This window comes from Ascaphus truei, chromosome 13 (genome assembly GCF_040206685.1).
Source record: "Ascaphus truei isolate aAscTru1 chromosome 13, aAscTru1.hap1, whole genome shotgun sequence".
Taxonomy (NCBI): Eukaryota; Metazoa; Chordata; class Amphibia; order Anura; family Ascaphidae; genus Ascaphus; species Ascaphus truei.
Genome location: NC_134495.1, coordinates 12533542 through 12551391, shown reverse-complemented (window position 1 = coordinate 12551391; position 17850 = coordinate 12533542). Strand labels below are relative to the sequence as shown.

The 17850-nt window shown below is 48.8% G+C and overlaps 1 protein-coding gene across 1 annotated transcript in view; it reads right to left on the bottom strand.

The window, feature by feature from the left end:
- The window catches only part of SEPTIN5 (septin 5), a 55705-nt gene extending 39726 nt beyond the window's left edge, over nt 1-15979 (bottom strand). The window contains exons 1-7 of the mRNA XM_075568556.1: nt 15872-15979; nt 6769-6820; nt 5903-6002; nt 4834-4920; nt 3229-3352; nt 2829; nt 84-217 (exon numbers count right to left, since the gene is read on the bottom strand). Of these exons, the coding sequence (XP_075424671.1) occupies nt 84-217; nt 2829; nt 3229-3352; nt 4834-4920; nt 5903-6002; nt 6769-6795 (473 nt within the window). The 5' untranslated portion in view covers nt 6796-6820; nt 15872-15979. The remainder of the gene's footprint in view (nt 1-83; nt 218-2828; nt 2830-3228; nt 3353-4833; nt 4921-5902; nt 6003-6768; nt 6821-15871) is intronic.
- Nucleotides 15980-17850: the final 1871 nt, after the last annotated feature.

Sequence of the window (17850 nt, the reverse complement as noted above, 5' to 3'; positions counted from 1 at the left end):
TAGTGCATGTCGGTGACTGATGCAGCGCTGGAGGGGGTTATCACAGGGGTGCAGCATGCAGAGCTCGGGACGCTGGACGTTACCCGTGTCCGAATGGCGAGATGAAGTAGAAGCAGCAGTGCACGCGGTTATCGATGATGTGGCGCCTGTTCAGGCCGCTCTCGTCGTGCAGGTAGCGCTCAAACTGATTGTCGATGTAGTGGATGATGGTTTGAAACTGCGATAGAGACCAAAATGAATGAAACCGTTCAAGTGTGCAGAAATATTTCAGAGACATCGAACTTCCCCCCCCCCCCCCCCCCCCCCCCTTTGAAAAGCCACAAGCGGCAATCCAGAATATATAGTTACTACACTGCTAACACTTCTACTACTGCTTAGTGAGTTGAAACCAAAGAATGTTACTGGAGACCCCCAAAAACTACATATGCAATGACATCACGCGCGCCAAACACTGCTGCACCGTCGCACTGTTGTAGGCAGACTTCACTGCGTTCATGTTTTATGGTTTCACCAGAAAGGACTCGCTGCGGCAGGCTGCAGTGTGCAGAGATACTTAGTATCATCATACACTGCACCGGGACAGCTGTGCTAGCCAATGCTTCTCCTGCAAACCACATCAGGAGTATTGGTGCCAGGAAATGTTTTACTCGATTCAGCAACAATCTGTATCCATGTATTGCAAAAGCCTTACACCAGGGGTCACCTTGGAGGGCATGTGGTCAAGCAGCTGAGAGATAATGCTGCAGTCTGATAAGGCAGGGGGGTGCTCAACTCCAGACCTCAGACCCCTCCAACAGGTCAGGTTTTCAGGATATCCCTGCTTCAGCACAGGTGGCTCAATCAGACCCTGCTTCAGCACAGGTGGCTCAATCAGTGGCAGTAGAAGACTGATATTCTTAAAATATGACTTGACCTTTTTTTTGTGGGTGGGGCATATTCTTATTTTATTTACTTATAAGACATATCTGCTACATAGAGATGGATAAATAGTCTACATTAATAAGTCATTTATTCCTCCCCGACCCGCAGAGCTTACGATCTAAATACTGCGGCAAGAGGATATACAGTGACTTGTCCAAGGTCACAAGGAGTTGACACCTGACACACACCAGTTTGACCCACTTCAAAGACAGGGAATTCCCCCCCCCCCCCCCAGAACACCTGGCTGCTCCTACAATCCGGATTTATAATCCCAGGGGGGCGATGTGAAACGAAGCTTTTCCGGAGACGATACGTCATCATCGTTGTGATTGGCCAAGACGGGGATATACTTTAGGGGGGGGGCAGCTCCTCAGGAATGAGGTCACTTCCTGGACAGCGCATGTTTTCTACATGACGTTACTTAGTAACACCGAGCCATTGTATCGCTCTGTGGGAAGCACCTGGGTTTATAGGGGGCATTTCCTGCGCTGCCCACGACGCCCCAGGAAATCAAGCGGCCACGGCAAGCAGGGATAATAACTATGGTCAAGTAGCTGGGCTTTATTACGGAAGCCCCTTCATCCTTTTAACCCCTTTTCGCCCAGAGGGGGTGAGCAAAGCATTGTGCTACAAAACAAGGGTGTTAGGAGAGTGTAGCCAGCGCTTTGCACGTCATGTTTAAAAGGCTTACACGACAAGGAAATTCAATGATAAAAAGGAGTTGATTGAATAAGAAGTGACCCTGTGGCTCCATATTGGTCGATGGCAGTGAGGGATCTCGGGGTGCGCCGATATTATTTCCGTTATTGGGTAGGTCAGGGGTTCAACTCCAGTCCTCAAGACCCCCCCTCAACAGGTCAGGTTTTAAGGATAGCCCAGCTTCAGCACAGGTGGACGCCAGCGGAAGGAAGGGGGAGCCTGCACATCGCTCGCCCCCCCAACATGCCTGCTGAGGGTCACACACGGCAATTAACCCTCGCACTTCTGCGGAGCGCAGAAAGGCACTGCGCTGGAGGCGTTAGGTTACGCAGGGGAAACGAATTAAAGCAGTGGTGCCGATGGGGATTAGGGGCAGTAAGGAGACAGCACTCTATGCCAGGGAGGCTCATCTCCAGTCCTCCAGACGCCCCCAGCAGGTTAGGTTTTAAGGATATCCCTGCTTCAGCACAGGTGGCTCTATGCAACGCTGATGTTTAAGTGTCGCTTCATTTCCCTGCTTCTGGCGGAGGTTTGCATCTGACAAGCAGAGGGGCCAATAACCAGGCGGGGAGGGGGCTTCACTCATCTCTACCATCAGAGATCTTCCACCGATGTCACTACGCCAGGGAGTGGGCCAACTCCAGCCCCCAAGGGCCACCAACAGGTCAGGTTTTCAGGATATCCCTGCGTCAGCACAGGTGGTGCAGTCCAAGACTGAGCCACCCGTGCTGAAGCAGGGATATCCTGAAACCCTGGCCTGCTGGTGGCCCTTGAGGACTGGAGTTACCCGCCTCTGCACTACGAACGCCAGTTCCCAGGTAGGAAAAAGGTATGGCCCGTACCAATTGCCATGAATAGTCTGCAGGGCTCCCAATGCTGCAGGCGGCTGAGAGCGCAGCCACACAGCTGCTCTAAGAAAATGATGCCGATAGATATATTTAACTTCACTTTTTTTCCGAGGGTTTCAGTTTATTTTTATGCAGCACCCGTCCTATTTAAATCAGGGTTGGTGAGTCAGCACAGATGGGATCCCGGCTGTAACCGGTGCGGGGTTATCTGCACCCGGCACTGCCGACTGCGGGAGAGAACTGCTCAGCTAGTGACGTGTCGGGCAGTCTGATGTGTGGACAGAAAAACATTGCGGTTGCTTAATCCTACTTATAGTTCATCCTGCCTGTATCCTGTGTGCAGAAAGGACACTGCCAAACACTATGCAAGGAGTGGCAAACTCCAGTCCTCCAGACCCCCCCAACAGGTCCGGTTTTCAGGATATCCCAGCTCCAGCACGGGTGGCTCAATCAGAGGCTCAGTCAAAGCCACCTGTGCTGAAGCTGGGACTGATAGAGCCACCTGTGCTGAAGCAGTGATATCCTTAAAACCTATCCTGATGCGGAGGGGGGGTCTTGAGGACTGGTGTTGAGGCAACCGGCACTATGCCAACTGTAAAAGCGATAGGTGTCAAATGCTTCGCGGGGTCCTACCAAGACATTGTACCCAGTGTGCCGGGTGTCCGTTTAACTCTTTCACGGCAGCAGCGACGATACCTGCAGCTTATTGCCCTTCCATGACCTCACGCCGCGACCCAGTCTCCCCCTTTGCAACCCTTACCAGTCCTGGCTGTTAATGGGGTCTCCGTATCCTGGGGTATCCACCACGGTGAGACGCAGTTTCACGCCGCGCTCCTCGATCTCCACCGTGGAGGCTTCGATCTGAACCGTCCGCTCGATCTTCTCTGCGGAGGAGGTCAGGAAAGGGCGGGGGAGCTCAGTACTGCTATATTTTGAGCAATGCGTTGGTGTATTTAGCAGTAAGTGAGTCATTTATATTGCAGATTGTTTTATCAGCTCATGGCAAATACTCAACGTCTTACTGCTCAGCAAGTGTGTGTGTGTGTGGTGTGTGTGGTGTGTGGTGTGTGTGGTGTGTGTGGTGTGTGTGGTGTGTGTGGTGTGTGTGTGGTGTGTGTGTGGTGTGTGTGTGTGTGTGTGGGGTGTGTGTGTGTGTGAGGTGTGTGTGTGTGTGGGGTGTGTGTGTGTGGGGTGTGTGTGTGGGGGGGGGGGGGGTGTGTGTGTGGGGTGTGTGTGTGTGTGGGGGGGGTGTGTGTGTGAGGTGTGTGTGTGTGTGGGGTGTGTGTGTGTGGGGTGTGTGTGTGTGTGTGGGGGGTGTGTGTGTGTGTGGGGTTGTGGGGTATGTGTGTGTGGGGGGTGTGTGTGTGTGGGGGGGGGGGGGGTGTGTGTGGTGTGTGGTGTGTGGTGTGTGGTGTGGGGTGTGGGGTGTGGGGTGTGGGGTGTGGGGTGTGTGTGTGTGTGTGTGTGTGTGTGTGTGTGTGTGTGTGTGTGTGTGTGTGTGTGTGTGTGTGTGTGTGTGTGTGTGTGTGTGTGTGTGTGTGTGGTCAAGAAACTATTTTGCATTCATTTTGTCTGATGCAGATAATTAGACCATTCTAGCCTTTCTTCAAGAGATAGATATAGATAGATAGATAGTAAGACACAGGTAAGTGTCCAAAAAAGTGTATTAGAACAGACACATACAGAACCAACGTTTCGATCCCGGGGAGGGATCTTTTTGAGGGGAGTGCACACAACCCTGAAGAAGTTCCCTCCCCGGGATCGAAACGTTGGTTCTGTATGTGTCTGTTCTAATACACTTTTTTGGACACTTACCTCATTTGCTGAATGGTAAAGTATAATATACATATATATATCTATCACAGTACAGGGAATTATAATACAATAAGTGCAACATGCAAAATCAGACAATAGGAAAGGGAATCCCTGCCCCGGAGAGCTTACAAGTGCAATGTTGGGAGACTTGCAGAGACAGCAGGTGAGGGAATAAGTGCAGTAGGTGACAGTCATTGGCCACTATGGGACACTAGTGTCTATGGGACTCTAGTCATGAGTCCAGGTTACTGGGAGGCTTCATCGAAGAGGCCAATTATACGGTCTGTCTTGAAGGTGGGGAGAGCGGGTGCTTGCCGTATACTGAGTGTGACGGAGTTCCACCAGTCAGGGGCAGGGAGAGGGAAAGGTTTAAGTCGAGAGCGCGGTAACTCGGTGCCGAATAATAGTACAAATAGTATTAGGGGGCGTCTGTAACCAGCAGGAGCTCAGAACCGGGGGCACATGGACAGGCCGGTGCAGCACTGCCCCCCCAAATCTTCACAACAGGGGGGAAGTAAGAGAGGGAGGGGGTAGCAGTCCAATGCCTTACCCGCAGCCCCAGGAATGTACCTCTCTGGGTACAGGTCAGTCAGGAACAAGCTGTTTATTAGGGTGGATTTTCCCAAACCAGATTCACCTGCAAATGAAAAGAATTTCTAAACGGGGTCTTTTATAGAATAAACACAAGGAGGAAGAGAGAGATGGTAACACACACACAAAAGTGCCTCAGTCAAGTAACATAATAAAAAATATATAAATATAAAATATATATACACACACACAAATATATATATATATATATATTTTGAGTTGTTTGTCTGTTCCCTAGGCATTGGGACACCTCTTAAGATATTGTAACCAAATTTTGCATGATGGTTCCTGAGACCATGGAGCAGGTTTTTGTCTATGTTTGGATACAACTCACTGATGACAACACATATGACATCAGCAATGACCTAACTGATGACATCACACATGACGTGATCCCATCACACAACCCTCAAACTACCACTTAATCTTAGGTCACTCTGAAAATCCAATTTGCAACATTAGCAAAAATACCGGAGCAGCCAAAGTTCTTCAGAGAGCGAGATCAGTATTTGGGAGGAGAGGACAATGTCCCCCACACACGCAGCGTTAGGGGCTCGCCATCGAACACTTCAGGAGCACCGAACCAAGACACTATTATGGGTGGAGTTCTTGTTGTTATAGCAAAAGGATTTAAAATTAAAATTGTCCTTTTATAATATATATATCAATATGAGAGAGACATAGCGCTGCAGTGTACGTAGCGCTGTATATGTGAGGCATTAGTCCCTGTCCCAAACATCTCACCTTGCTGCCCATGTCACAGTGATATAAAGTGACTCCGTAAACGCAGGAGATCTGACAGCTTGGACTGAAACTAGGCCCTCCCACCACAAAGACAGTGACCCACTCCTACTTTTATCCCCACCGGGGGGCAGCAAGTCCCTATCTCCCCTTGTCTTCTGTATTAAAAACGAGGGTGAAACACTCTGCATCTTGCGCACACCGTCAGAAAACCCATCACAGCCCGCGGACCACGCTGCGCCATTTTCACATAACCGCCCTCCCCCCACGTGCACACGTCCACTCACCGACCACCATGAGGGTGAACTCGAATCCTTTCTTCACCGACTTCCTGTGGACCTGATTGGGCAGGTTGGCGAACCCGACGTAGCCGGCGCCGTCTGAGAACTGCAAGCGAGAACGAACCCCTGCCGTTAGCGCTCACCTGGGACATCTCCATACAAGTATGCTGCTGCGTTTTTTCTCCATGAGTCTAATAAATAAAGTATTTTTTCACTTTGGGAACGCTCTCTTTTTTTGATCTATCCTATTGGGAAGTAGTGCTGTGTCTTTTTGCTCCTGTTTCTGTACCTGATTGAAGACGGAAGCACACCTGTACCTGAGGACGTGGAATACCACTGCACTATACATGAGTCCTTGAGATATATCTCATCCATCATTTCAACACACGATATTATTATATATGTGCCTGGACACTTTATTGTGTGTATACCTTACTACAGTGCCAAGTGGGATACTACCAGTTGATCTGATTATATGTGAGATTGCCTCGTTATTCTGATACCTAAAGGGTACTCCCATCTATGGAGTCTTATCACCTCCATGCTTAAAGTTACTTGCTTATGTGTTGAGCATTTCACAATGTGTTTGTCAACTACGCTATTTAAACCCTACTACCCTAGAGTGACCACAAGGACGGGGAATAAAAATGGCCTCCGGAGAGTGTGGGCTATCCAACACATTCATACGTCTCGGGTTCAATGAAAGGAGGTGGCCATGTCTATATTATTCAGGGCGGGAAGCTGAAATAACGTAACATTGTAGGTTAAGGCTTTAGCTGGGACAGAGGCCTGTGATCAGCGTTTCGGATGACTTATACATTGAGTGGTACACAGTACCACTACTTTGTAAGACACACCCGGCCGCGCCTCACCTTAACTTTCTCTCCCGTCTGAGCCATGATGCGTCACCAGGAATGTCCGACCCTAGGGAAGACGGAGCACAGTTAGACAAATGTAGGAACAAACCCTGTGCGGTGACGGGTCTCTCTGCCCACCTAGCGCGTGCCGACCTTAGCGTGCGTCCGGTGTGCACACGCGCTGGCTACATTCCCATACAGGGAAAGAAACAATGAAAAGCGCAGCTTTGGTTTCGGGGGAGATCACTCTGGAAAAAGAATCAAGAGTAGAAGGGATTGTGGGCCATGTGTGCTAAATGGTGCTCTACCAGCCATACACTCCGTTCAGGTGAATCGGCTGTATGGCGTCTTCCTTCCCGGGAGAGGGTCTCATGCAATAGCACCATTTAGTAGTTATGCGCCTCTATCTTTGAAGGCCAAGACCCCGCTACGTGGGGTAAAGCCCGTTCCCCACCTCCGCCCGTGTGACCAGCCAATGAGTTCCATGGCCCGGCTTAGTTCCCCATATAATCTGAGCCGCCAAACATCTCCAGTTAAGAACAATTATGCACTGTCCTTATGAGGTTCCCCCAAACACAGCTCATGTCAGCTGCCTGTTGGGAGCCCCCCCAAATAAGGTAGCTGGGATAATAACCCCAAGGTTTAGAAACACTGCGCGGGGCAAGGCCGAAGTGTGCGAGGCGCACCCCTCATTCTATTCACACGCACAGCTCATTTCTTATTTTCACACCCGCAATACCCCAATATTTCTTTTTTATTTTTTCATTTTGACACCCAGTTACCAGTACTGAAGTGAAGCAGGGGGGAAACCGGGTTGGGCAAGTCACTTTACCTCCCTGTGCCTCTGGCACCAAAAAACATAGATTGTCAGCTCTGCGGGGCAGGGACTGTGTGCGCCAGCAAACGTTATATGTACCGTGCAGTTTAGACTGTCAGCGCTATGCTATATAATATACTATTTTTATAGACAAACTTACAATCACACTTTTTGCATTAAGTAAAGCAGATTTGTTTTAGAAAGCCCGCACCTTCCTTCCTTTTGCAGCATAAATCTCACCTCCATGTTTTGTTCCCTTCCACGTAGCAGTGCCCCAGTGTTCTATAAGCACACACCTCTCTCGTTTTAATATACCCAGCACAGTAATACTGTACTGTATTCGTACCACTCCGACCACTGTCCACCTGGTCCTTACAATCTGCAACATGATCGTAGTGTTTCCATCATCTGTGTTTCTTGCAGGTTACCCCAGGCACCCTGGTAGTGCTCATTTACATGTCGTTACCCAGAATCCCTGACTGCAGTGGAAGCCTTGCATGCTAAAAGATAACGGAGGAAGGCAGGTTTGTGGACATGTGCTCTCGAGGTAAACCAAGACAAGCCTAGGCAGTTCCAAATATGTTTTCCTTGTCACCACAACCAGATAGCAACTGAAATCTTGCTGCATTCCCAGCTCAGCAGGAGGTTCTGAGCCAGGCTGGGGAATGTCATTTCCTGTCCGACATCACAGTGGGACATCCAGGAGAAGAATGGGACCCCCCTGCCCCACAATCTCCCCTGAGCATGGAATGCAAACAAACTAATAAAAAAAGGAGTGTGTGTCTGAGCTGTGCGGTGTGCAGCTCGGGGAGAGACGTACTCTCTATGGCATGGCATGAATCGCAGCCCTCCTGCGCAGTACAGGGAGACCTGCGTCAGTTACAAGACCACACAAGAATATGCACGAATAGCAAATATTATTCATATTATTATTATTATTCCTTCGACACCGCCAACTGTACCTGCACTGCTTTCACTCATTTCAAAAATAGAAAACGATAAGTGGATGAGAAGCAGGAATATCCAATGAAAGATTGGGATAAAGGAATCCTGACCCAAGAGCTTGCAATCTACAATATATGCATCAGAAGCAGACATGTACACACACCGTTTTTTTGGATCCGTATCACAAAGTTGTGGCAGTTATTTAATTGGGGGGGGGGGGGCGGGTGGGGGGGAATACATGTCTGCCCTGACACATTCTCTTCAAACTGGTGTGAACCCCCAAATTGCTGCGAACCCCCAAATTGCTGCATCGCTGGGATCACCGCAGTGCATAGCGCGTTCCGGATTACCTGCGATCGTGACAGATCCCTCACCTAGAAATATTCCTACATTTAAAAAAAATAAAATCATTCTTGTGATTTATTTTTTTCGGTTAGAAAACTCATATTACACATTGAATCAACATGAAAAAAAATAATCAAACACAAGAGCCACCAAGAACATCAGCCAAAAACAGCCTCATCCGCGGACTTCGCCTCTCACCGACGTGTAAAACGGTGCCAACGTTTCCGCGTCTCTCCCGCCAAATAAATGGGTTTCCCTGGGAAACGTTTTCGCCACAACCTCAATAATACCGCCAAACTAGTAAGCGAAAAATCTCTCCGGGTTCAGCGAAACCCGGTATGCGCGTCCGATTCATCGTCTCGGCATTGAGCGATTTTAGGGAAATTTGCGCAAATTGGCAGACGGAAACGAAATTGCGCTGCGCAACAACTTCGTTCCTGGAGAACCGGCTGCGAACCCCCGGCCGAGCTGCAGATTAGTTTTTGCGACTACAAAAAAAAAACAAAAAAAAGGGGATGGGGGACAGGTCAGCCGGATTGCGGCCTCCCGCAAAAGCTTTTACATGCCGCGGGTTTGGAGTTAATCTCATAAACGAAAAATTAGCATTTCTCCAATAAAATGCCCTTTGTTAGCCCCTGTAATAACCAAGGAGGGAGAGGGAGTTGGGGTACAATTCCTTTTATTGGACCAACAAAGTAGATGATGTTACAAGCTTTCCAACCTCTCGGGGTCCTTCATTGGGTCCCTGGGAGGTTGGAAAGCTTGCAACATCAACTACTTGTTTGTCCAATAAAAGGTGTCATCCCCCAACTCCCTCTCCATCCTTTGTTACTACATGGAAGGGTCAACACTGCCCCCCACCCGTCTTTGCATTTTTGGCCTCAAAATCCCCAAACCCCCCACTTTTGGTGGTCCGTGGATGTCTAGAACTGTTTAGGGCTTCATCTCCTTCCCTGTGCTGTACATGCTGTTCCCGTACACCAGGCCCCTACAGTGACGTGACCAGCCCTGTCGCTAACCTCCTTCTACGCATTGGCCACCCCATCAACCTCATCTGGGGCACGAGGCAGCGACGCACGAGGACAAAGAAAACCCAACAACAAAAAGAGAAGGAATTTGCCTCATTTCCTGCACCCGTTCCAGGAAACGAGAAGTAAACTTTCTCATCGGCGGCTAAGTGTCATTTTCCCGGTGTGCACTGCAGATAAAGAACATAGAACATTGTCAAGGAGCGCTAGAAACCCAGCATTACAGAAATGTCATGTTTTTTTTTTAAACCCTCTTGTTTATGGTTGGGATTATGGGAATAAATTGTTCAGCGGGGGCTGTTTTCTCCCTGAGAATACGCTGTTGCGTTGGCATGGCAACCTCTCGTTACATGTTACACTCCGGGTTTGCACGGGAGACCCCCCCCAAAGGGGAGGAAAGACCAATAATATTACTTGTACACAAAATACAGGTGTTTAAGGCAAGGCGGAGGGATTTGCCATCGATCATACAGTGAGCGATAGACGCTGAAACTGCATTCAATGCCCAAACAGTACAGGGACGTTATACAGCGCCAGACTATATATACACTATATTATTATCGTTTATTTGTAAAGCTCCAACACATTCTGCAGCGGGGTACAAAGGGGGCACAGAGAGGGGATAGTTACATAAACAGAGTTACAAACAAATAATGACAAATATGCACAGACAGATACAGAAGGTAATGGGGTCCGTGCTCATGAGAGATTACAGTCTGCAGCGGGGGACGTCAACACCGCTCCTCAAGATCCCCCCCAACTGGTCAGGTTTTAAGGGTATCCCTGCTTCAGCACAGATGTCTCATTCAGTCCCAGCTTCAGCACAGGTGGCTCAAACAGTCCCAGCTTCAGCTTCGACTGAGCCACCTGTGTTGAAGCTGGGGTATCCTCAAAACCTGACCTGTTTGGCGAGGTCTTGAGGACTGGAGTTTAGAACTCCTGATCTACGGGGAACGAGGGACAGTGTTGAAACAAAAAAAAAGATCATAGTGGCTGCTCATTGTGGGATGGAGTGTGGTCCAGCCACACAGCTGATCCCATTAGCGTGTGTGAGTGTGTAAAAGGAAATGAGAAAAGGGTGAGAATTCTCGGGTTCCCAGGTGTGGGCCTCGGATTATGTGCAGAATCACTGCAAATCAGGCATGAGGTCACAGTCTGGAAACCCGTGTAATAGGGTAATAACTATATTAGGGCTGTGATGGTGAAATAATTGGCACTGCAGAGTGCATCTGCTGTACATTGAATTAATGGAGCTGCTACATTGACATGACTGATCACCACACTGGCTACATGCAAGTCCCTTCCTCTACCTCAGGGGGGCGCAAACTTTTTTCCCTGCGCCCCCCTGCCGGCGGTCCCCTCTCTTCCGCGCCCCCCCTAACCACCATTGACCCGCCCTCCGGCGTCATGACGTCACATGACCTCGCGGCGTCATTTTGACGCCGCGTTGCCATGGCGACGCAAGAAGGAAGCCGCCGGAGTCACGGGTAAGTATGGTTTACAGAGGCCCTGCAGCTCCCCGGGCACTTAATTTAAGTGCCTTCGGGAAGCGCGCGGGGCCTCTGTAAACCCCGCGCCCCCCCACCGGCAGTCTCGCGCCCCCCCTGGGGGTCGCGCCCCACAGATTGCGCACCGCTGCTCTACCTGTATCTATGCAGCACTATAATACTAACATGTATTCCTTTCTCTTTATAGCAGCAGTCCAAGCTGCCAGGTTTTGTTTATTTTGTATTATCTGATTTATTTTCCCCTTTAATATGCGCATCAATACAGTCCACACAATGACAAGTAATTATCTAAGTTGCAGATCGATCCGTTCTCCTGTGATCGATTGGAGAAGATTCGGCTCGGGGGTTCACTAAATGGCCGTCAGTACAGCAGAAGAGAACCAAAGATGCAAAGTTCTGTGGGGAAGATCATGTGACCAGGCAGTCACTAGATACCATTGGTGCACTGTTAGAGAGAGGGCAGCGCTCAAAAAGGGGTGTGCCAGAGCCTGTTTCAGAAGTGGAAGGGGATGTGACTTTGTAAATGGTTGCTATAGAAACAAAAAGGCTTGTTACATTATAATACATTAAATGTCATTTCAGAGTTATTAAAAAAAAAAAAAAAGTAGTGTCTCATAGTACAGAACTGATTTATTTAAAAAAAAAAAACAAACATACGGAGGATATTGCTTAGTCTGCAGCTTTAATTAGGGAAGTAACAGAAAAGGTTTTATTCTCACAAAACACCCCAAAATAAAACAAAAGAGTGTCGAGCTCGCGGTTACCCACTGCTGTAACAATGCGCTGGCAATCCCTGTTCCTCTTAACCCCTTCAGTGCCAGAAGCGGCTGCAATACGAAGCCTCTTGTGTTTGTGATGTTTTATCTATCTATCTATAAACACAGGTGTTAAAAACTATCACAACCTACCACCCATCTCAAATAAAAACAGATTATCCTCGCGCGCTTTTGACGTCACTTTGTTGCCAGATTACATAAAGGTTTATACGCGGAACTGTCTGACCAGGTGGGAACTGGCAGAGAAGGAGCCGGCAACGGGACATTTCAGGGACTAGAGATTTACTGCAGGGGTGGCAAACTCCAGCCCTCAGCCCCCCCCCCCCCACCCCCAACAGGTCAGGTTTTCAGGATATCCCTGCTGCAGCACAGGTGACTAAGTCACTGATTGAGCCACATATGCTGACGCAGAGATATCAAGAAAACCTGACCTGTTGGTGGCCCTCGAGGACTGGCGTCGGCCACCCCTGGTTTAGGGCTTTATTCTGATGCGGTGCTTTGAGCCGATTCTAGCGGTAAAATCCCTTTGGAAATGAATGGGGATTTTCTGCCCAAAACAGCATTCGCTGCGCACTACGTAGAATGACCCCCTTCAAGTCTGGACGCCGCTCTCCCTTCCAACGTTAACCCCACATCCCCTCTCCTCCCTCCTTTCACAAGTATTTGTGGAATGTCAGATGGAGATCAGCTCTCGCCTGCTTCCCACCCACCCCAAGTAATCCACACAGACAAAGGGGGTACAACCAGACCCCAGAGGGAGGTACGGGGTACACAATCTTTCACCTCATGCGTTTCCAAAGCGTCAACATATTTCATGGCAAAACGCCGACTTGAAAATAACAACGTAGCCGGGACGTGCGATACCTGCGATACCTGCGATACCTCATCACGTACCGAGCTTACAGCCGGACGTTAGTAATCACCAGGGGGATGAAAGCCGCTGTTGACAGTATACTTGTAACAGTGTGGCAGTGACGCAGTCACCAGGTGTATAAGCAGAGCGATGTCACGGGGACAGGACTTGTGTGGGATTTATTGACATGGGCTACATCGGGGGTGCTCAACTCCGCCCAACAGGTCAGGTTTTAATGACATGCCAGCTTCAGCATAGGTGGCTCAATCAGTGACTGAGCCACTGATAGAGGCACCTGTGCTGAAGCAGGGACTGATTGAGCCACCTGTGCTGTTACCTATCCAAGCTTCAAATTGGCAAATTTGTATAACCAGCATCACACTGATGAGACCCAAAAGGTAAAAACAGCTGTCTGTAAGCAGGTTACTGGCTATGCAGCTTATCCCAGGCTGTGATGAAAGCTGTATAATACAGCAAGCATAAGCTTATAAGGGTTCCATGTTAAAATGGATTTGAGGGAAAAGGTGACACGGTGTGCTCATTTGCATGTCATTTCCCAGAATCCCTTGCTGCAGTGGAAGCACTGTATGCTGGCCGATAATGGTGAAAGACAGGGTGGCAGACCTGTCTAAGACATGCAAATGAGCATACAGGAATATTTCCATTTGATTGATATATACATACATACACATACAAACATACATACATACATACATACATACATACATACATATATATATATACACGTCATTTCTTTTTAAAGTGCCAACATATTCCGCAGCGCAAATAAAACATTTACCATAAGTGATTAGGTTTGGCGAGTTCATACCCAATACGAGCGTATTTGGGCTGCTTTTGCTGCATGCCGATATTGTCTTGTTAATGTCAAGAAATATATGGAAAAAGCTCACGTGTGTGTACGATAAATATATATAAAACACATAATATACTACCTCAGAGCACCCCCCCCCCCCCCCGTTTATGTAGACAGACATATTTATGGATAGACACAGAGATAAGATAGAGATGATAGATAGCTGTGTATCTGAGGGCAGACTGATACAGGTGTGTGTGTGTGTGTGTGTGTGTGTGTGTGTGTGTGTGTGTGTGTGTGTGTGTGTGTGTGTGTGTGTGTGTGTGTGTGTGTGTGTGTGTGTGTGTGTGTGTGTCGAACTTAATAATAAAAAAACAAATACTCTATACCGTTCTGTGGCCAACGAAATGCTTTTATTTGTGGAGCTTTCGAGATACACTGATCTCTTCTTCCGGCGATGTTACAATGGATAAATCAAGAAAGGTTTTACTTTAAAACAGCCTGGAATGTTATCTGTAACTGAAGCCTATCCCTCCCCCCTGTGCAGTATGTGATTTATGACTTTAGGTGTTAAATGGTCCCTGAATGTTTGTGATGTAAGAGTGTGTGTGTATGTATGTAAATATAAATGTATAGAACACTTTACTAAAGGTGTGTGGAGAGGGAATGTAGACCAATGGCGTGGGTGGGTGTGGAAATGTAAGAGGGTGTTGCATTACTATAAATGGTGTGTGGATACTATGTAGTTACTATTGATATATAGGGATAGAATTACATTGTTTATTTGTATGTGTAAGGCCGCGCCTATTGTGCGAGCGACGGCGACGCATGACTTCACCCGTTGCTGTCGCCGCTGGCGAAAGTTGCGGCCGACCAGGTCTTTGATTGGTTCAGAGGCTGTCACATGTGGCGACAGCCTCTGAAAAATCAAATTTGACCGGCTTCAAGAATTCGCACCGCCAGCGTCGCTCCGTCGCGTCGCGCTTACTATAAGCGCACGCGACGGCGGCAATACATTTGTTTTGCTGCGACGTTGCATCGCCGTCACTATAAGCGCAGCCTAAGAGACAGCTGTGTGTGCATTCATATAGCCGCAGGGGTGAGCAAAGTTTTTAACTTGCACCCCCCCCCCTGCCTCCTTACCTAACCCTCAAGCCCCCTCTCCTCCGGCGTCAAATGACGTCACGGGGTCATGTGACATCACGTTACCATGGCAACGTGACATCATTTGACGCTGGTTACCATGGCGACGCATTGTCAAAGATCAGGTGAGCGAAGCTGCAGAGGCCCCAAGCGATCCCTGCGCTTAATTTGGTGGATAGCGCGGGACCTCTGGAGCCGCCGCACCTCCCCTGGAAATTTTCTCACACCCCACTGTGCGCACCACTTATATAGCGCAGTATTTATAGATATGGGATTTAGCACTCATAGGAAGAGCGTAAAACCTTTCTTGCTTTATTCATTGTAACATCGCCGGAAGAGGAGATCAGTGTATCTCAAAAGCTCGCACAAATAAAAGCATTTTGTTAGACAGATAGAGATGATAGAGGTGTGTGTGTGTGTGTGTGTGTGTGTGTGTGTGTGTGTGTGTATATATATATATACACACACAAACACACACACACCCACTATCATCAGTGTATATATATATATATATATATATATATATATATATATACACATAGATAGATATGATAACTAGCTGTGTTTCTTAGTGCAGATTGATACAGTAATAGTTCCATACATTCATATATGTTTATGGAGAGTATATATTAGCTAGAGATTATAGGGGGGGGGGGGAGGGAGGGTGGGTGGGTGGGTGGGTGGGTGTGTGTGTGTGTGGGTGTGTGTGTGTGTGTGTGTGTGTGTATATATATATATATATACATTAGACAGAGAGGTGATAGATAGCTGTGTGTGTATAGATGACAGAGAGATGATAGACAGCTGTGTATCTGTGTGTAGATTACTGATACAGTCCCACACACAATGTTACACTCAGTGAGGAGCTGCGCTCGGTACCGGGTCTGACCTCAGTGACTCCCCGCCGGTTCCAGCCTCTCTCCTCCAGCCGCGGTGTGCTCAGGAATCCGGGCTCCTCCCAAACACAGGCCTCCCGCATCCCACAGTGCACCGCGGCCCGGCTCAGCTCTATGGTATGTCCAATAGAGACAGGGGAGAGGGAGGATAGAGCGTCTCCCAGACAGGGGGGTATGTAAACTGTCTCCCTCCCAGTGCAGGAGGATGTGCTGGATGGAGTATATTGTATGTATATGTATTTATGTGTGTTTTATGTATTGTGTATATGTAGTGTGTGCATTGTGTATGTAGTGTGTGCATTGTGTATGTAGTGTGTGCATTGTGTATGTATTGTGGGCACACACTGCTGTCCAGATTAGCAAAATTAACACTTGTGTTCAGACTTCAATTAAGACAAAAATGTTGTCTATTTGAATTTCTGTTAGAAGTGAGAGAGCCTTCCATCCAATGAGTGAGACAGCCTTTCATCCAATGAGTGAGACAGCCTTTCATCCAATGAGTGAGACAGCCTTCCATCCAATGAGTGAGACAGCCTTCCATCCAATGAGTGAGACAGCCTTCCATCCAATGAGTGAGACAGCCTTCCATCCAATGAGTGAGACAGCCTTCCATCCAATGAGTGAGACAGCCTTCCATCCAATGAGTGAGACAGCCTTCCATCCAATGAGTGACAATCCTAATGACTGACACTTGACAGGGCTGGGAATATGGGGGTTGGATGACAGGCCTGGATATATGAAAGTTGGATGGTAGGCCTCGGAATATGGAGGTTGGATGACAGGGCTGGTGTACATCTGCGTTGCCCCAAAGGCGGACGCCTGATGGGGCTCCCCAAGAGCTGCTCCCCTCTGCACAGGACCAGCGTGCTAAGGGTTAACATTTGCTTGTACTTTGTGGAATGTCAACCCCACCCACTGGAATGTTAATGAGACAAGAGGACACAAAGAACTTTAGTGTTCACAGCGGCATTGAATCTCAACCACCCCATTGTACATCTACGTCAACCCAAAGGCGGACAGCCTTTGGCGCAGCCAAAGGGTGTGAGCCGTTTGCTGCCCTTCTGTGATGTTTGGTGATGTTAAAGCTCCTCTATTTCAATCTGACATGCACAGGCCTGGGTATATGGGGGTTGGATGACAGGCCTGGGTATATGGGGGTTGGATGACAGGCCTGGGTATATGGGGGTTGGATGACAGGCCTGGGTATATGGGGGTTGGATGACAGGCCTGGGTATATGGGGGTTGGATGACAGGCCTGGGTATATGGGGGTTGGATGACAGGCCTGGGTATATGGAGGTTGGATGACAGGCCTGGGTATATGGGGGTTGGATGACAGGCCTGGGTATATGGGGATTGGATGACTGGCCTGGGTATATGGGGGTTGGATGACTGGCCTGGGTATAGGGGGGTTGGATGACTGGCCTGGGTATATGGGGGTTGGATGACTGGCCTGGGTATAAGGGGGTTGGATGACAGGCCTGGGTATATGGGGGTTGGATGACAGGCCTGGGTATATGGGGGTTGGATGACAGGCCTGGGTATATGGGGGTTGGATGACAGGCCTGGGTATATTGAGGTTGAATGGCTGGCCTGGGTATATGGGGGTTGGATGACAGGCCTGGGTATATGGAGGTTGGATGACAGGCCTGGGTATATGGGGGTTGGATGACAGGCCTGGGTATATGGAGGTTGGATGACAGGCCTGGGTATATGGGGGTTGGATGACTGGCCTGGGTATATGGGGGTTGGATGACTGGCCTGGGCATATGGGGGTTGGATGACAGGCCTGGGTATATGGGGGTTGGATGACAGGCCTGGGTATATGGGGGTTGGATGACAGGCCTGGGTATATTGAGGTTGGATGACAGGCCTGGGTATATGGGGGTTGGATGACTGGCCTGGGTATATGGGGGTTGGATGACTGGCCTGGGTATATGGGGGTTGGATGACTGGCCTGGGTATATGGGGGTT